We start from the raw sequence: 21117 nt of genomic DNA on the forward strand, positions 1-21117 counted from the left end.
CTCAATCTATACTCAAGATTCAAAATTATTTTCTTCATTCTAAATTTTCACTTTTTTTTCAAATCTTCTGTTTTTTAATGTGAGCTGAGTACATTCTGTCACTTATTACAGCATAAGGTCACTAACAGCATCCACAGATCCTTCTTTCGGCTTTCCTTTGCTCTAAGACAATTTACAACTCTTCAGCAATTTTTAATAATTTAACTGACTATTTTTGAACAAAAAAGGTGCTTAAAATATGTGGCTACCTTCTAACTAAAAGATTGCACACAGTCAAGTACATATATGTGCACAATTAGATTCTTCGGAGTTCATTTTCTGTGTGATTATCCAGAACCATCTTTCCTCCTTTTAGGAGTTTTTCTCCTCTACAAGGAAAACTTATTCCTCCCTGCTTAACATTTCTGACAACCACAGAGGCTGCTTTCCTCTACGCAGCCCTACTGTGCTTTACCAATGCACCTGTCTCATCCTTCCTGCAAACTTCAGAGGCCACCAAGTTCCCACTTCTGCACACCAAAGAATTTGCGGTTCAATCTCATGAGCAGTATTTCCAGAAACCATGATTTGGTTTCTTTGGAGTTAGAAACAAAGTGTTCACCAACCTATTAGGAGATTAAAGACCTTAAACTCCTGCAGCTGTTGTTGGCTCTGCTGAAGATAGGCAAGTAACTCATAACTACTAGCAGAGTAGCCAGGGAACACGTTTCGCTGCCTACCTAATTACTCTGCAAGTGGACAGGAGTCAAACTGAACTTATTCAGAGAATCTCTAGCTTTGATACAATATCAGGTAATAGGCACAGAAAGCTGTTTTTCTGAGAAATGCAGGATTTATGTTTTAGACAGGTGGGAAGTAATGTGTGCTTTCCATTGTTAAAGAAGCAGTAGAGCCTTTTTCATTCCTGTTTGCACATATCTTATTAGCTGAGCCCTTTGTTAAAATCTTAGCCTGAAGCAGATTTCTAAAGTAGATTTAAAATGCAAAAGCCCTAAACTACGTTTATAAAGGAAGTGTCAATACAATATAAAATTATAATGGCAGGAGTAACTCCAATATATTCTTAATGAGGCTCTTTAAAGTACTTAATCTGGCAAAAAAAAAATAGTTGTAAAAAGAAGCACAAAAACATCTTTTTTCTGTTTAGTCTTGGATAATTTTCCTTCCATTGATCTTACAACAACAACAAAAAAGTTCAGTTTCCAATTCTTTATTTCTGAAAATGTTTTTACAAATAGACACTTACCTGTCACAACATGACGTCCCATTCCAAATATGGCATAAATAATGACAGGAAAGAAAGAGCCATATAAACCAAAAACTGGATGGACTGAAGACAGAACTGCAAAGGCCAAACCTATAGAAAATTAAAAGGAATTACTTCACTATATGAAGATAAAACTGTTCTGCAATCTTTTTTTTTTTTTTTTTTTTTTTTTTAAATGAGGAAACATTCATGTCTTTATTAAGAGCAGGAGAAAAAAACGCTTTCATTTACAAAAACCTAGACCATAAGCCAGCCAGGACACAATGAGAATCAGGAAGAACTGTGGAAGGTCTTTCATTTATTGCCTGTCATCAGAATCCTCACACTTTCTTCTGAGTCTTGGTCACCAGCAGAAACAAATGGCTTACAGATACAATCTATGGCCCCAGCTACCATCTTTCCAGGTTGTCTCCATCAGTGGTTCCAAATATTTTTTTAATAGACAATCCTCTCAGGAGGAGGCAGCATTGTCTCACCCCCACCCTCACAAATGTGGGTTTGAGACTGCCAAGGCTCCAGGCAGTCAGATGGTTATTTCTTAGAAACGGCTCAAAACCTATAATTTTGGTTTGGATAGAGCCCCTTCAGTCTGCTTTCTTCTAATTTCTTGAAAAAAATAAAATAGTCCAGAGTTCATTGTCTTTAGGTGCCTGGGTATTTTAGTCCTTTAGATATAAACACTTTTTTTCATTATATAAATCTGTCAGTCCAGAAACAGAAAGTATTTGACTTTTATGTTGAGGTGGAGAATGAACTGAATTGGTTAGGATTTAACTTTGCAGGATTACTAGTTAACATATTTGCTTAGTTATAGAGGATAGCATCCATCTTTTTCTTAGAAAGACTCGGAATACGCCAAGAAATCATCTTTTAACAGAGATATTCCTGCAAGGCAGCAGCTTTGGTTGATGTTCTTCTTTAGATACCTAAGAGAGTAAGCAAGTCTGCATTGACTTCTTGCAAGTCAGCAAATAGAGAAACTCCCCAGATGATGCTTCTGATCATCAGCCTCTACAGCCATTTCACAGTTTTTACTCCTAGAAACTAGGAGAAATTGCCTGACAGAGTTACTCTGTAAATCTTGGTGAATACCTTGTTGTGCAGTAGGGAAGATGGGAATGGCTTGTGTAAAACACAAGGTGCCTTTCTGAAGTCCATCTTTGACCTGAGTGACCAGTCTAAGCTTGTGTATATGTGTTTGTATTGCCAGAATGACCGTGCATGATCTGTGACAGAGGTGATTCAGATCTATGAAATGGAGTTGCCTTCTGTGTACTTTTGAAAACTCCAAAGAAAATTGAATGTTTAGGCTTCATTGTTCTCACCTAGCTTTCCTGACTCTTCCAGAAAGCATTTTTACTTGAAATGTTATTGTAGTGGGTTTCAATAACATACAGAGTACCAAAGAGTACCTTTGTTTATAGGCTTTCATTGGGAATTCATAACATTTTGAATCAGGAGCTCCCTTCTTGAATTTGCATTTGAATATGTTACAAAGAACACACAGTGTGGGGAGACAATAAAATGCCACAATGCCAGAAGTGTCAAGTTTCTCGTGAAGCACATGCAGCCTAGCAGTTCACCGGTTCTTAGAAAAACATCATGGTGAAGATTTTGCTAAGATGGATCTTACAGGGATCACCTTCATACACACTATGCTCTACCAAGTAGCACTATCAGTTAAGACTTGGAGAGGAGATATGTTAAAACATGTCTGTTGTAAAATTTTGATGCCTTTTTTTAAACAGAAAAGGATTTCATAGCTCTTTTGCCTTTTAATTAGCATATCTACCAGTCATCATTTCTGCTTTTTTCTCTTAGGACACCATAATCATGAACCAGAAAGATCGTTGAAATTATAGTTCTACATCCATGTTCACATGATCAATAGATGGGGAAGAAGATTCTGGCCCAGAGCGACAGAGAAGGGTGTGCCTGGGCAGAATAGCAGCAGTATAAGGCAGAACTTCATGACCCTATTACAGACAAAAGTAAGCATGGGGGAAAAAAAAGTAGAGAAAAGGAGAAAGATATTTTAAATGGTTGTTCGACACTGGAAAACTCTTCCATTATAACCATTTTATGAACAAAATCAAAAATGTTTTAACCAACTTGCTAGTAGAATAGCACTCATACAGATATTCCAAGTTTTGCCAAAAAAAAAAAAAAGCATTATGCAAGGCTGAAATTAAGTGACCTCTATGTGTGGACAACCATAAGAGAAATACACAAGACTTTATACTGAATGCTAAGCCAGGTATGTACTTCACAGGTACTGTTGGGAAGAGGTCTATGAATCCTGCTTAAGATGATCTGCAAAATACTCTATGTTTAAGTTACTCACTCATTAAATGAAAGGAATTATTTAATGTTGAACCAAAGAATTCCAAATAAAGAACATTTTCATCTGAAAACATTCTTATTTCAAAAAATTCCTATTCAAATGCTGCATAACAGCTGCATTGTGCATAGAGAACTTGTCTCAGTGAGTTCCTTTGCATGCTCTCTCTCTCACATTTTTTTTCCAAATATTTGGACTACATCGGTTATTATACGGGAAGCACAAAAAATGCCTTTTTGCTAAGAAAGGTTAGGAAACTTGAAAGATATATTTTGAAATATTAAGCTCATTTTGCAGAAAACATGTTATGTTAATATAATTTTTAAGTCTGTGCTTCAATAGTGTTAATTTTGGATCTGGATATTTTCCTTCTAAAATCTACATGGTTCATTTTGAATAGGTTTTCATCCTGAGTAACTTTATCACTTAGTTCAAGAGGAGATTAGTTTAGAAGCTGAACAAAACAAAACTTAAGAGTACAGTAATACACTGCAGGATAAGCTAAAATGTTTCCAGAAGAGGGACTACTAGCTCTTTTACTACTCAATATGTCCAATAAACTCAGGATTAAGAGCAGTATACATTGTTCTTTCCTCTCAGCATTTACAAGGAAAACAATGATTTAGCTACCGCAAAATAATCTGTCACCATCTAGTTGTAAAAGCCAATTCTCTCGTCTCAGCATGTGTTGACTTTGGTTTATTATGTTTCCTAAAACCTTCCCAATCGAAACATTTAACAATTATGGCAAAACTGTGTTTGATCCAGCATAAACTGTACATGTTGTGGGCACAGCACAAAAAACTGAACCCAGCTCCTAGATCACACAAACAGAAACCCTGTCAAGATTTCAATTCAGCTCTCTGAACAGGACTGAGGGTAACAGAGAGGCACAACCTGAATGAACCCTTATGGCCAGAAGAACTGGCTGACAGAAATCTGACATTAGTCTTGTTAAACTGTGGAGAAGGTGCAAGCTGGGCAAGGTAGCCCAGCAAACCCCCAGCATCAAACACAAACTTTGCTTTACTTACAGACTTGCCACTGAGAAATATCTGTTGTTTACGGGCAGATAATCTAAATGTAAATCCAGCCCTTGTTTTTTTTCCCTTTCAAAATCTTTTTGCATTAAGTTTCTAGAAGCAATGTTTCATTATTTTCGTGGTGAGGTCATGGCAGTCAGGACAAAACTAAAATTACCAGCGTTCGAGTCTAGTCCTGGCTCTGTTTGTTAGCTTTTTGCCCCCATGACTGAAGTGTGTCAATTGTGTGCCAGAGCAGAGGGGCATTATAAAACAGAATGAGTAAGGGCTTCAGGCTTTCTGATTAGGCATAGAGTGTTCAAAGATCCCAAGACTTTTAAAGATACAAACAGTAATAGGTCTCAGCTCGCTTCATTAATTTTTGTATTAAACTTTGCTACAATGCATTCCATATGCCCAAGAACTAGTCAAAACGCAGGATTTTTTTTTTTTTTTCATTCCAAACAGTAATACTACTCAAATAGATCATAAAACAAGGATCCCCCATTATCTTCACTGGTAATACACAGAAGCCTCTGTGGCAGTGACATTAAAGTTTTCAAATGAGAATATAAATTCCATGGAAAGAAATGCAAACAAAGAATGAACAGTAAGTTCAGATACAGTACATGAATATTGTTCTTTGTTTTAACTACCTCCTTATCATAAGATAACATTGTGCGACACAGTTTCACTGAAAACTGTGCTCTCTGACTAGCACCAGATGCATAACAACCCTCTTGCATACCACACTGAAAAGAAAGAGATGTTGCACCACTGTTGGTAAATGTCAAATGCAGATAAGTACAAAATAACAGGCTTGATACTAATAGAAACAAGCCCATGTCCTACCACAGGAGAAAGGTCTTAGTTTAAATTTATAGTGTCTGCTAATTAGGTTAGTGCCAAAACTATGGCAATAAAAAGTATTTTCCATAGAAAAAGCTATGAATTGTCAGAGTGTGGTCATCTAGTTAACAGTTTTCTGCATCTGGAAATATTCTCATGATACATATACATGTTCTGAGGAAAGCTATGCAACGTCTTTTGGAAATATGATATGAAAACCAAAAATTTATTTGAAGAAGCAGGAAAAGTAGTAAGCCTATAATTAATTTGAGGAGTTTCAAAATTTGTATCATTTACTACTTACTGTGAAAAGCTATAAATTTAAAAGTTTTTCTGGTAGTGCATGTATTCAAATAACTTTTTGTTATTTTAACCTTTTAGTCTTAAATGTGACTATATTAAGACGGTCAGACCCCAAGTTTAGAGAACTCAAACTGACACTAATATATCTTATCTCACTAAAAATGCTACCTGTAGTTGTGGTCACTCTCTGACGCTTCAATAAGACAATTTCACCCTCTGTTCACAATCGGAATTATGTAGTAAGATATTCCCTGTAGATGCCCTAAAATGTATAGTTAACACATATCAATCCCTCTTGGAAAAACAACAAATCAGACACTCAATGATTCGTATCACGGGCTTTGGGCTTTAATTTCTAACTTCAGGATAGATACATTTTACTGAAGGAAAAAAAAAAAGAAACATGGAAAACATTTTTAATGTTATATTTCATAACAATTTTCCTATACAAACCTATAGTTCTGTCAGATTCTTTGACACTTGTTAAAAACTATTAACACAAAAAGATCCTTTGGAAAAATTGTCATTTACCTTCAAAAACTGGAAAGCTCAGTATAATTTGTCTCAATGGTACACACATATACATCTCAGGCTTGCAAGATCTCTCTTTTCTAATGGCACTGTTTGCTGGGGCTATACATTTGGATTGTACCTTCTGACTTATTTAAAGACAAAGTATCAAGACCTTAAAAAAATACGTTAGTTCTTCTGTCATTCAAAGCCTGAGAGAAATGAAGAATGTAAATGCAAGATGGGAGATTCTGAAAAATATACCATAAATCTTTCAGATCTCACACAATGTTGAGTTAGCAACCATTCTTTCTTTTTTGAAGGATGCTTCTGTGCAATTCTTTCCCATGCAACTGTCTCCTTCAGTTTGGTGAGAATGAAGCACCTCAGCTGTATTAGTCATAGTACCTGAATTCACAGTATTTCACAGTATCTGAAATGCAGCTCTCCCACTGTGCCATCTGTATATAAAAACAAACCTAGATGCACCCAAAAACAGACCAAAAAAAAATAAATCTGGTACTTTCTTTTCTTTTAATGGAGCTCCTTCAAAAAAAGCTATGACTCCTGACAGACAATCAGAGAATAAATATTTAGACCTCTTTAGGGAAATTCCTCTGCATGTTAGGAAGAACAAACAGAGAATGAAAGCCATAATGGCTTCTGGCAAGCAGGTAATTGTGAGGTAGTCTTTTGAGAAGCATCAGCTCTGTGGAAAAACAAAGACCAGTCATGATTGATCACACAATCTCAGAATCACGGAATGGTTGGGATTGGAAAGGACCTCTGGAGATCATCTAGTCCAACCCTTTTGCTAAAGCAGGTTCACCTAGAGCAAGTTGCAGAGAAGCACATCCAGGTCAGTTTTTACTATCTCCAGAGAAGGAGACTCCACAGCCTCTCTGGACAGCCTGTTCCAGTGCTCTGTCACCCTCAAAGTGAATAGTTTCTCCTCATATTCAGATGGAACTTCTTGTGTTCAGTTTGCGCCCTTTTGCCCTTGTCCTGTCATTAGGCATCACTGAAAAGAGTCTGATCCCATCCTCTTGACACCCATTCTTAAAATATTTGTAAACATTGATAATATCCCCTCTCTATCTTCTCTTCTTGAGGCAAAACAGACTCAGGTCTCTCAGCCTCATAAGAAAGATGCTCTGGTCCCCTCATCTTGTTTGTAGTCCTCTGCTGAACTCTCCAATAGTTTCTTGTCTTCCTTGAACTGGGGAGCCCAGAACTGGACACACTGATGACAGCCCTTAACCAAGATGAACTAGACTTTTTGAAATCCATGAAAAGGACACCCATTTTGACAGACCGCTGGCCAAGAATCTCAGTACTGCGAGTTTTGCTGATCTCTCTGAACCTGTAAGACTATCGGTGAAGTCATTTCTTCATCTGGAGGGAATCCAGATTTCCCAGGCTTGCTGGGCTCTGTCCATGGTGCTCAGGCAGCCCCAGGCACGGGGCAGTGAAGCTCATCTGGTCATGCTAAGACAAGCATACCTGGACATGAGACTCCAAAGGATCCAGAGGTGGTCCAGAAGATGAATTCACTTTTCTAGCAGTCTGTCAGACAGGTCTGTATTAGAGCATGTATAACTTGAAAGAATTTCAATAAATATAAGAAATGAAATATTGCATGCACAGCAGCATCAGTGCCTTTCTCCTCTGACGCAAAGCTGTATAAATATTAAACATTGCCCCACATTTACTCACTAACATGTTACCTTTCGTGATCAGCTTATATCATTATTCTTTGTATGGGAAAACTATAACAGAGCTCAGCTGGACACTCTCTTCTACAAACCATTTATGAATTACATGGATTCTCCAATGCATTCTCTAAGAGATTTTTCTGGCTCTGTTTCTGAATATGCTTATTCAATTTCATCTACACATGCTATTTGTATGCCAGATGTATATTTACAAGACAGCTCTACCCCTTAATAAAATTATTAGCTCCAGTAAGTCTGCTGAGAGTATATTTATGTCTACATTTATGGTCAGAGCCTGAAAAAAATCCCTGGCAACCATCACTCTTGAGAAGATACAGCTGGAGTTCCTCCATGAAAAGCTAAATATATATATATACATATATATATATGTACGTTCTTGGCATCATGCCTTCCGAAACACTGGGCACCAGTTCTGGAATGCATAAAGGCAGTATAGTTCATTTTTTTAATAGCAAGGTCTCCAGCCAGTATTAAGGAATTAGTTGTTCAATAATAAATCCAGCTCAAGATTAAATTAACTTTAATTAAAACATACAAAACAGACCAATTCTCAATGAGTTATTATTTGGCTTGCAGAATGAAAAAGAAGTTGGCAAGAATAACAATACTGATTTCATCAGATGCCATCTACATCTCAAGGGCCCTCCACCCCCTAAAAATCAGCCCACCAAAACCTGCTTGAGCCAAAGCATTTCTTGTTCATGATAGGTCATAGGAAAGGCACCAAATATATAACACTACATATGAATTCTATATGAAGTGTATCCATGTGCTAGCTGACTACAGAAAAATATTAAAACAACAACAAAAAAAAAAAAAAATAAAAGAACACTACCATAGTCCCAAATCTGATAAATTTGAAAGTCTAAATCTTATACCATCATGCTTCCACATGGGCAACTTTGGAGTATATGCAGTATAGCACAGGAACAGATATTTGTTTCAAAACAAACAGCACAATGTTAATTAATCCAGCCAAATACCAGGAACTTTGCAAGATAAAGATTGAATCCAGAAATACAATGACAGTATTTTAGTTTTAAAAAACCCCACGTATTTGTCTTAACTTATTAATAGATACACCTTAGCTCAAAACTTCCCTTGAGCAACAGCAGATATTGAAAGGAAACATCAACTTGTGAAGGAAACCACTTGTGCCCTGTGTTCCGTTCCCTCTTATGACAGGCAAACATGTAATTTAGTATATCCATGAATGGAATTATGTGAGGAGTTACATCTTCTCATCCCAATATTATAATGGAATATTTTTAGAACTGCATCCAATTTTAAGTCTAAACAGAATCATGCTACTCTATACTAATTTGTTCATGTGCTGCAACTGTCTTTTACTTAATGTCTTTCCTGAGAAGGAAAAACCTTCTTAGGTTTTAATTAGCCTGCCCAAGCCATTTAAGTCTTCCCCCAAATAGAATCTTTGTTTTTCTGATCCTTCTCCTAGCCTTTTCTTCTCCTACTGAAGTTTGAAATAATCTTCCATGAACTGAGGCAACCAAGATGACACACTATATTCCAGACAACGCATCAACAGTCAGCATTACCTGTGGTCGTCAGCCTCACTGCAGCTCCTGACTCACCTAACAATCCATTTTTTTCAAATTTTTCAGCAGATCATTAAAACTACCCCTAACTGAAAGCATCAGCAGATTTATCTTTAGAATGCATATATAACTGAAGCAAAACCTACTAGCTGACCTAGAGCCTTGCTTCAGAATTGGGTAGCAAAATCAATCTTTCTGGTATCCTTGATTGCTATACATGCAAATATTATTTTATTATAATTAAAGCAAAATCCACTTCCATTGCTTACATCTGGTCCAGTCGTTCACCTGCAATGCAGACTTGTATCTTGGATACAACACTACACTCACTATGCTACCATCATAGCAATTCCAAATTTGAGAGAAACATCAAAGGTACTTGCTACTGGATCTTCAGCATCACTTACCTATTCTTTCACACTTCTGAGATGATGATTACCCATCTCAGACCTTGATCTGAGAGTGTTTTATTTTTTGTCTTTAATGTCAGTTACATAACCAAGCACTTGACCATTTCCCACATGGGCAAAGTCATTATCCTTCAGGAAAACTGAGACAAAGTACTAATTTTGTCCTGAGGTTTCAGTTTAGACCAAATACTCAAGCAGAAAGTACCATGTCTTTGTTTTGTCCTTTTTTCCTAAGGCTGAAAAAAAAAAACATGTAGGTTTGGATTTTTTTGAAGGGTCTAACTCAATTGTGATGTTGGATATTCATATTAGTCTCAAACAATTGAAACCTGTATTCTTTGCACCATAAACTGTCAATACAGTATTGCATGAGTCATTTCTGTGCTTCAAGCAAAAACACTTCTGTGTTTCTGATTTCCCTCCCCATATACTTTCCTGTTACTGGACAGTGTAAACAGCTCTAAGATGCTATAATGAAAAGTGCATGATGCAAGTATTATTATCACTTAGTGAATCACGAAACAGAAATGAAATCATGTATTTGTCTAAGAAGTAGCCTCTCTGGTCATTAACGGCTTGCAGAAGAGGATTATAATTATCAAAACCTCAAGCAAGGTCTTAGAAGAAGCTTGAATAGGAGGGTTGACATTGTCTGAAGTTAGGTACCTACATTAGAAATTTACATCCAGAAAGAGAAAAGCAACTTCAGGTGTTAAGCAAAGCACTTAATTTTCCCATTACAGAATGACTTAACCAAAATATTTCAGGTACATTTGTGTTACATAACTATACACATTCAAGCAGACCAACTTTGTGGATAATTTTTCTGGAGAAGAACTCAGCTGCACAACAGAGTGTATATTTCTATAGACTTTTTCAAACAAAGTGAGACTTACTTTTTTTACAGTCAATGACAGTCAGAGAATCTTACTGATGGGTTGCAGGATTACCTACCTGGCTTCTAGATGCTAGTCTTTGTGGGCAGTATGCATAGTTCTACCCAGAAAACAAACAAACAAACAAACAAACAAACACATTCTAAATAACAATCAAAAAGTAAATACTGAGACATGATGTACCGACCAGTATATGTTGCGTAATTTAAATCCTGAGAGAAGACACAAAGCTATTTGTTTGAAAAGACAAGATCGGATGAAGAAGGCTACTGAAATGGATTAATGAGAGGTGGATCAACAGCTTCATAATTAATAAATGCTGCCAGGAAAGATCAACTATGAAAGGCCTTGAAAATAAAGATGAATAATACACTTGGTGCAGTAAAAAGTTACCACAGACTATGAAAATGAGCTAAGCAGCCACATTCTGAAGAGAAATGAAGGGGCTATAACATGCGTTCAGCAGGATACAGAGAAACAAACAAAGCATTATGACAGCTTTATGAGATTTAGCTACACAGAAATATTACATCACAATGCATCTTAATAGTATCATGCAAGGAAACAAAAAATCAGATGCAGCTTGATCAAAGTATATTTTTCATACAAGTATGTGGTGTCCAGGTCACGTGAAAACAACACAAAATTTTTGGTATTATGGACAGGTAAATGGATGAGTTACAGGAAAGACAGTAAGATCTGCCTTTAAATATATTGCACATGAGACATTTATTACCCACAGTGCCACAGATAGAATGGCTGAGATACATCTCACCTACATTTTGATGTCTACATCATCAGTGTTTCCACCTGAGCCAGTCTCCTGTTACACTCAGTGGAAATCTTACCAATATAATCAATCAACTTTTAAAAAGTAGATGATTAGGTTTATTCAGATGAATCACACCTATGATAAGCTGATCCTGGCCAGCAGCTAAGAACCCACCCAGTCACTCCCTCACTTCCCCTGAAAGGATGTGAGACAGAATCAGAAGACAAGAAGTGAGAAAACTTGTGGGTCAAGGTAAAGACAGTTTAGTAAGTGAACAAAAGAAAATGAAAAAAAATGATGTAAAGGCAGTCATCCACCACCTCCCACAGACAGATTGAACACCATAAATTTCACTAACTCTTATCAACTATAATAGATCTCCATTGACTAGTAAAGAATGCAGGAGTGGCTTGCTGAAAAGTATAATAGATACCTTTGTTTTAATAGTACAGTTTCAATGTAGAGAGAAAAAAACAGATTAGGCACTTATGAGACATCTACACGGACCTAGTATTTAAATTTGTGTGTATGGGTAAGTAACAAAGAATGAAACAGACAGAAATATATTCATGTGAAGACTGTTGATGGGGTATTAAGAAGTTTGAAAAGGAAAGGGAAGAGAGCAATGAAGTGTTAGTCCTGGAAGCAAATTAAGGATTTATTTGTTAAATTATAGATGTCTTGCTCTAGTCTATCAATAACAAATGTTTTTGAGAAACATGGACAAATTAGGTAGCATTTACCGAAAGATGAAAGCTCAAATTTCTTAACTGTCTGTGCAAGCATATAGCAAACTTCAAGACTGGATGACGAAGTTCATTTTAGACTCCAAGGTTATTTATCAACTTTAGGTATCAGAGTAAGAATAAGGATTCTGTGTCTGAAAAATAAGGTGTTAGCCTTTGTGTTATTAAATGATAGTTGGAACTAATTTTAAATGATAGCTGGAACTAATGAAGTCTAGTTTCTTTTACTGGTTTTGGCTCATGGTTGACTGAGTTTGCAGTCTGAGACAGTGAAAGCTCCAAGTGAATCTTTCCAGCAATTGGTGCATTTGAAAGTGATGCTTTGGGGTTTTTTTTTGAAACACATTATCTAGTGCCTAACAAGGTATGAGCTTCTATTATCACATTTTAGAACCCGTAGGATCTGTTTCCAGTGGCTATTCTCATAAGATTTGTAGAAATATAATTATCTTTGACACTTCTTTTTCCACCTTCTGTGGAATTAGCTAATGGACTCTAAAATTAGAGGACATACACAGACACCATCCACGTGTTGTCTCAATAGGTAAACAGGACAGAAGAGTTCAGCAGTGAATCTTGGCACCCATTCAGATTAACTTGCTGTTTTCAAGCAGACAATGAAACAACTATAGGAACACTTTGAGAATACCAGCTTGGTTTCAGCAATGACTCTTTCATCATAAATGCCAAGCAGCACATCATGACAATCCCCGGCCTCTCCTTCCCATCTCCCTGTGTTCCTCAGTGTCCTCTCCCTCACCCCAGTATTGGATCCATTCATTGTACTGAATGCTACTGATCAATGGATTCCCTCTGAATGGTCAAATATGACTTGGGCATGTTCTAAACAGATTTCAAAAGTATTTGAAAAGCAATGTCAGAAGATACACTCTCTGCAGGAAATTATTACATAATTTCTTATCGATTCTTTGATAATTATTACATGCTTTATTGATTAACACTGTGAGAAAGTAAGGATAGCACCTTAGGCATAGTGGCATACGGTTTTACCTTAGCTCAGTGTTAGGCAAGGTGACACCTTGCCTTAAAGATCCATTTCTTCCACACTGTACATACAAGTAAAGACTATTAAATAGTCAGGTAGCATGCCTTTCTTGTACGTCATTCCTGGACTCTGCCACCACAGGACATAGCTTCTAGTTTAAGAGTGTCATGTGGGAAGAAATTTAAACCTAAACAGATATATGAGCTCAAGTGTTCCAGTTTTCCAGTAGCTGAGTTGAAGGTTTTTTACAGGAGTTTGAAGGCATGAGTCACATTTAGTAACTAATCATTTGGACCCTGAAAATCAGAAGATGAATAATAGTAGCACTTCAAAACTTTATCCAAAATAAAATAAGGCATAAGAACAGCTATTCTGAAATATCCTATACCTTTATAAAAGACCTTCTGGGAGAAAACATTACCTATTAATTGCTGACGTTTCTAATAATTTGTTCTTTTTTTTTTTTTTTCCTCTTACTTATGAGGCAAAAACCAAAACCTGCTATTCCATAGGAATTCTCCAGAAAAAAATTCTGAAAATTCTGTGAGGAGCAGTTATGAGCATTATCTTTGTTGCATTCACTATGACACACTGACAGAGACTTTCTTCTTTCCTTCCTTCCTTTACATGGGAAAGCCAGCTATATCATCTAAAATTTAGGTTAGAAGTTGGAACATGGACACATTTCCCCAGATCAGAGCATCTGCCAACCTGAATAGTTTGAATATGGCCAATGCCAGATGAGGGAGAAATCCCACAGTAGGAAATTATGAAAAACACAGCTCAGTTGGAAGGTCCTTCTTAATTATTCTCAAGCTACTGGACTGCACTCTACCCTGGAGTACGCAGCCTTCATCACTCGAAAAACTGTTGTGCACAAATACAACTTCATATTTTCCCATATACTTCATTAACTCAAGTTTATTTCCATATGTTTGAATTTACACAAACATGTTGCTGTAACACCAAATGACGCTGTGCTCTGCACATCACTTATCACTGGTTACTAATTATTTCCTGCCATCACAACCACAGGATCTGGTTGTGGTGAGGGATTTTAACTACCCTGATGTTTGTTGGAAGGACTATTTGGCCAGCCAGCCACAGTCTAGAAGGTTCCTCCAGTGCCTTGACGATAACTTACTGATGCAAAGGGTGGAGGAGCCAACTAGAAGAGGAGCACTGCTGGACCTCATCCTCACTAACAAGGAGGTTCTGGTTGAAGCGGTAAAGGTTGAGGGCTGCCTTGGTTGCAGTGACCATGAAATGGTGGAGTTCAGGATCTCATGTGGCAGGAACAGGATAGCAAGCACAATTGCAAACCTGGATTTCAGCAGGGCAAACTTTAGCCTTTTCAGGCAATTGCTAGGGGAAATCCCATGGGCAAGGCTGCTTGAAGGCAAACAGGCCCAAGATAGTTGTTTAGTGTTCAAGGACTGCTTCTACCAGGCACAAGATCAGAGCATCCTGACACATAGGAAGTCAAGAAAGGGAGCCAGGAGACCTGCGTGGTTAAACAGGGAACTGCTGGGTATCCTCAACTGGAAGAGGAGAGTTTACAGATCATGGAAGGAGGGGCTGGCCACTTCGGGAGAATATAAGGCTGTTGTCAGAGGGTGTAGGGAGGCAAATAGGAAAGCTAAGGCCACCTTAGAATTAAACCTGGCAAGAGGGGTCAAGGACAACAGGAAGAGCTTTTTCAAATACATGGCAGACAAAACTAACACCAGAGGCAATGTAGGCCCAATGATGAATGGAGTGGGTGCCATGGTGACAGAAGATACAGAGAAGGCAGAGTTACTGAATGCCTTCTTTGTCTCAGTCTACTCTACTGGAGGCTGTACTGAGGAGCCTCGTACTGCTGAGGCCCCAGAGGAAGTCAGGACAATGGAGGAGTTTGCCTCTCTGAGGACTGGAGGAAAGCTAATGTCACCCCAGTCTTCAAAAAGGGCAAGAAGGAAGACCCGGGTAATTATAGACCGGTCAGCCTCACCTCCACCCCTGGGAAAGCAATGGAACGACTTATCCTAGGTGCCATCTCAAGGCATATCAAGTATAAGAGGGTCATTAGGGGCAGTCAACATGGCTTCACCAAGGGGAAGTCGTGCTTGACCAACCTCACTGACTTTTGTGAGGACATAACAAGACGGATGGATGATGGCAGAGCAGTGGACGTGGTCTACCTTGATTTGAGTAAGGCATTTGACGGAGTCTCTCACAGCATCCTTACAGCTAAACTGAGAGAGTGCGGTCTGGATGATCAGGTAGAGAGGTGGACTGCGAGCTGGCTGAAGGAAAGAAACCAGAGAGTCGTGGTGAATGGTGTGGAGTCCAGTTGGAGGCCTGTATCTAGTGGAGTGCCTCAGGGGTCAGTACTGGGGCCTGTATTATTCAATATATTCATCAACGATTTGGACGAGAGAATAGAGTGCACTATCAGCAAGTTTGCTGATGATACCAAGCTGGGAGGAGTGGCTGACACGCCAGAAGGCTGTGCTGCCATCCAGTGAGACCTGGACAGGCTGGAGAGTTGGGCAGGGAAAAATTTAATGAAATATAACAAGGGCAAGTGTAGAGTCTTGCATCTGGGTAGGAACAACCCCAGCTTCCAGTATAAGTTGGGGAATGACATATTAGAGTCAGTGTAGGGGAAAGGGACCTAGGGGTCCTGGTGGACAGCAGGATGACCATGAACCAGCACTATGCCCTTGTGGCCAGGAAGGCCAATGGCATCCTGGGGTGTATTAGAAGGGGCGTGGTTAGTAGGTCGAGAGAGGTTCTCCTTCCCCTCTACTCTGCCCTGGTGAGACCCCATCTGGAATAGCGTGTCCAGTTCTGGGCCCCTCAGTTCAAGGACAGGGAACTGCTGGAGAGAGTCCAGAGCAGGGCAACAAAGATGATTAAGGGAGTGGAGCATCTCCCTTATGAGGAAATGCTGAGGGAGCTGGGTCTCTTTAGCTTGGAGAAGAGGAGACTGAGGGGTGACCTCATTAATGTTTACAAATATATGAAGGCTGAGTGTCCCGAGGATGGAGCCAGGCTCTTCTCGGTGACAACCAACGATAGGACAAGGGGTAATGGGTGCAAACTGGAACATACAAGGTTCCACTTAAGTTTGAGAAGAAACTTTTTCTCAGTGAGGGTGACAGAGCACTGGAACAGGCTGCCCAGGCAGGTTGTGGAGTCTCCTTCTCTGGAGACATTCAAAACCCGCCTGGACACATTCCTGTGTAACCTCATCTAGGTGTTCCTGCTCCAGCAGGGGGATTGGACTAGATGATCTTTTGAGGTCCCTTCCAATCCCTAACATTCTGTGATTCTGTGATTCTGTCTTTCATTTTATTAAAAAACTTCTTGTTTTATTTTGTGGGTAGAAGGAAACAGACACAATAAGCCCTCTCAAAATTTGGTGTCATTTCCCTTCATGCTAGATAACAAATAGGACTTCAGATTTTCTTATGTAACCCTCTCTATAAAAGCTTTGAAGGATAGTCCAGGTAACTGGAAGGCTTACAGCACTAAGAAAAGAGTTAATGCAAGCAGGGTCTAAAGAAATGCATTGTGTTCAACTTAAAGCACCACAAGTGTGTTTAAATGCTTTGGTATCTAACTTTCCTCCTTTTCCATCCCCTAAAATCGTTTTGAAATCCTGAGAAGCAGCGAGAAGTGTGAAAGGAAAAACAGGCGATCAGTTTTTAAACAGCATAAAATAACGATAAAATTATTTCTATGTTACATAAAAATAATCTGTGAAAATAAAAACAAACACACAAACAAATATTTTCTGTTTTTACTGGTTCTTCTTAGATTTGTCTGTTACATTAAATTACTTCTTGCTGCAAGACTCAAACAAGAAAATAAAAAGATCCTGGCTAAAACTTGCAGCAGTGCTGACCTGCTGTTTACCTTAATATTTTTGATGAATTTCGACATATTGTTGCTAGCAGCATTTTAATTACAATTGTTGTATACACACATACCAATGAAATTAGATACTTTACAGTGTTATGGTATTAAGGTTCTTAAAGTTAAATCATGCCAATGCAGATGTTCCTAATTACTTTAAAAGCATAAATACTTATATGAACTGGTTGTTTCCAGCTCCAGCATAATTCAACTAAAGGAGTGCTTATAATTTAACAACATGAATGATAGTTAAGCATAGCTAATATGGAAAATTGTTGAGGAGCATATATAGTTCACATAAGGGAAGGAGTTAAAGTCCATCTGAGGTAGATAAGAAGCTGTGATTTGCCTGAGACAAATATAAAATATTGCCAAAAGAAGGTGATACTATCAAAGACACATCAAAAACTGACAAAAGCATTTCTTTTTCAGTAGCAATCACACTATAAACCTGGATAACTAGGACTTCAGGTTTCTTCACATCGTTGTGAAGTGTGAAGGCTTTCAGTTTGGGTAATTTTTCCTTTTTCTTTTCCTCCTTGTTTTTCTTCTTTTTTTTTTTTTTTTTTTAAGCTGCCAAATGGAGTCCAGCTCCACCCCTACTTTGTATTGCTGCTTGAAAAGACACATGGTAGGTAATTTAACACAGCATTAAATCAGCACAGAAGCTGAAGTACGCAAGCCATGGATGCAGGCAGATACTTTCCATGGGTAATGTCTCTGGCAGAAGCACCCTTTAAACACAGAAAGTTTTATTTTTTCCTGCTGCGCTCTGGGCTTCCACAGGTAACACTATAATGCCAATGTTTATTCCAGAACTATATGTCTTACAATACAGTTATCATGTAGATTATATATTGTTTTCCTTTTGAAACAAGAAAAAGTGGTCATTCAACTGAGAAAACATTGCATATAATGAATTGCAGCATGAATAGGGCTACTGCTTTCTTATCTCATACACTAAGCCTTTGAAATATTGTCAAAGGCATGTAGTATATAGTAGATTTCCAGCTCACAGAAATTAGCTACAATAACACAAAGCATTTCTATTCCACTATATACATATAAGAGTTAAGACTAACTATATATATATATATGAGTTAAGACTATACACTTTTTCCTTATATTTTTATTTAGATTAAATCAACATTAGATATATAAGCATGTATATATATTTTTTTAGCAAAGCTTTAAGATAACACTATAAAAAAGCAGGAGGGAAGACCAATTCAGCATGACTAGGTTTCAAAATATGAATCTGAAATGAGTTAACTGTACCTTGAGTCACCTGTTGAATGGCTAGCATCATCCCAGAAACCATGTCAGGAAGCAAATTTTCCTTCCAGTTGTAGACAGGTGCCCATTTCAAGATGGGCAGCCTTCTCATACACCAGACTTTGATATCTTCAGAGCGAACAGCCTGGATCTTCCTCCAGACTGCACTTCTTTTCCTTTTTGCTCCTGTCATCATTCCCACCTCCCAAAAGCAGTTCCTCTTTCAGAAAAGTGAACAGTTGAGGAATCACCCTGGTCTGTTTTAGTCTCCAGTTTTCTTCTGAGATTTTGCAGTTCCAAAATAACAGACAGGAAAATAAAAAAAGAAAAAAGAAAATGAACAGAAGCAATTAAGATTTCTGCAGCTGCTCTCTAACGATACTAAATAAAACCACTTATTAAATGCTTCAATTATATAAACAGCTACATGAAATGCAAGAACTGTTTATACCAATGATTACATTTTCTACTCTTTGCAAAAATTTGGTCTAGTCTCACGTTAGTTTGTGATTCTTTCCAGTAAGCTCCTGCTTTATATTCCCTGTAATGCTTGTGCTTTTGGCCTCAGTCCCGTGGCAAAATGAGGTATTAGTGGGTGTGTGAGGGACTCGGGCTGGGCTATGCTAATCCGAGCAGGACGTGCCCGGCAGAGCCAGCATCTCCCTGCCAAGCCCGGGAGAGCAACCTTGGCTCTGCCGGGGGAGCTTTGCTGGCTGCGGTCAGAGGGCATGAAGTCCTCAGTAACCTTGGTGCCAGCAACTCGTTTTTGCTGCATCACTGTTTTGTCTTCTAAATGACACTAAAAAGCTAATTTATGTAGAAAGTTCAGAACATCAGGTAGCAATAAGTCCTGCTGAAAATATGCGCAGCTTCTCTCTGGAGGCTGAAGTCTCAGACTAAAGTGTTGAAAGCTCAAAGTGCAGTGAAGGACTGCAAGCTATCGAATCCATGTGGGATGTGCTGAAAATGCTTGTGATGATTATTCTTCTCCAAAGCTACCCCTTTCTGCTTTTGGTAGTCAGCCCAGTAAAGGCTCTCTTTGTGAAAACAGTTCACCAAGTAACTTCTGATCTTGCAATAACTTCATGCACCTTGCGCATGATGCAAAGTGCTCACATAAAAAAAGTGACAAGACCATAGAAAAGCCTTAAATGTCAAAATATTTAAATGTCTTGCCCAATATGGAGCAAAGACATAGTGGCACTTCTTTAAGTTTTTTATATCCCTGGCTGGCAAAGAAATTGAAGTGTGAGATCCATCACATGGGTGAAGAGTGTTCCCAATCACTATGCAGTAGGCAATAAAAATAAAAGTATTTTTAAATATTTCAATTTCATGTCTATAAATTAATTTGCATTTTATTATTTAGATTAAGATGAATAAAACTGAAGTGTTGTCCTCCCAAAACAGCATTAGGAAAATGAGACTTTTTTTCCAAATGCAATAGGAAGGAAATGCACAAGGGCAAATGCACCACAATTCATTCTAGTGAGTGACATTCAGGTGGTGTCGACTGCTGTGTCCCTTAGAAGTGCAAAGGGAAAAAAAGAAAAAAAAAAAAAGGAAAAGACTGCTTCAGACAGATCTTCATTCTTAACTATTCCAGGTATACTTATTCTTTGTCCTGCCCATCCTTTAACCATGTACAGCTTTTAAAGAACAGAGAAAATGCACAAGGCACGTTTACCTTATTTCTATTCACCAGAATAAACCTTCTAGCAACAATTTGTTTGTTTGTTTGTTTGGCTTGGTTTGGTTTCGTTTTGGTTTTTATTTTTGTGTTCGGGGTTTTTTGTGTGTGTGTGTCCCTGCTTTTAGCTTGAAAGTACAGTTCAAGGACTTCATCATCAAGGCTTTTAAGGCTGGCAAGTGCTTCACAACACAGACCTTTCCCTGCTTTCAGTGGTCAGAAGTGGACAGGAATCCTTCAAGCTACAGTGAGAGCTACTCAGCTGTTAGGGGTTGCTTAGTTTTGATTAAATGTTAAGTGCATCTAACTTAAATAGCATTTACTGGGGAAAAAAATCAAAATACATTTCTACACATAAATATGTATGCATAAATGTACCCAAATTCAGGTACATGTGTAATAGAGACTAAGTCAATTAAAAAAAAAAAAAATCGTGGTTCACTAGAAGCTCTGGATATTCTGAAACAGTCAAAAATTATGAAACCGAAGAACCATCAGTAAACACACAAAGACATACTCTTGATTCTTCAAACTTCTCACATCGAAATGCTGGAGCTGTTTGAAATAGTCTGTAACTGAGATTTTCCTACCTTATATTTGCAGAGTCAGTAAATCTGGACAGTTTTCATCAATCCTAGATTAGTATCTGAACTCCTAGGATTAGCCATATCAACATACTTTTGTCTATCGCCAGTAACAACAGATGGTTTCTCTCTGTGGGTACGTATGTGTATGCATGAGTGCAATCATCCTACAACTAATACTTTAAAATAAGCCCTACTAGTTAGACACAGACAGAATTACACATGCAAAGTGTTTGCGATGTCTG

The 21117-nt window shown here is 38.1% G+C and overlaps 1 protein-coding gene across 1 annotated transcript in view; it reads right to left on the bottom strand.

The window, feature by feature from the left end:
• SLC26A7 (solute carrier family 26 member 7) overlaps positions 1 to 19084 on the bottom strand; it is a gene marked incomplete at its 3' end in the record, with an annotated part of 90163 nt that extends 71079 nt beyond the window's left edge. The window contains exons 1-2 of the mRNA XM_080364117.1: positions 18602 to 19084; positions 1247 to 1357 (exon numbers count right to left, since the gene is read on the bottom strand). Coding sequence (XP_080220243.1) covers positions 1247 to 1357; positions 18602 to 18794 — 304 coding nt within the window. The 5' untranslated portion in view covers positions 18795 to 19084. The remainder of the gene's footprint in view (positions 1 to 1246; positions 1358 to 18601) is intronic.
• Positions 19085 to 21117: the final 2033 nt, after the last annotated feature.

The sequence above is a fragment of the Nesoenas mayeri genome (assembly GCF_963082525.1).
Source record: "Nesoenas mayeri genome assembly, chromosome: 2".
In the NCBI taxonomy this organism is placed as follows: Eukaryota; Metazoa; Chordata; class Aves; order Columbiformes; family Columbidae; genus Nesoenas; species Nesoenas mayeri.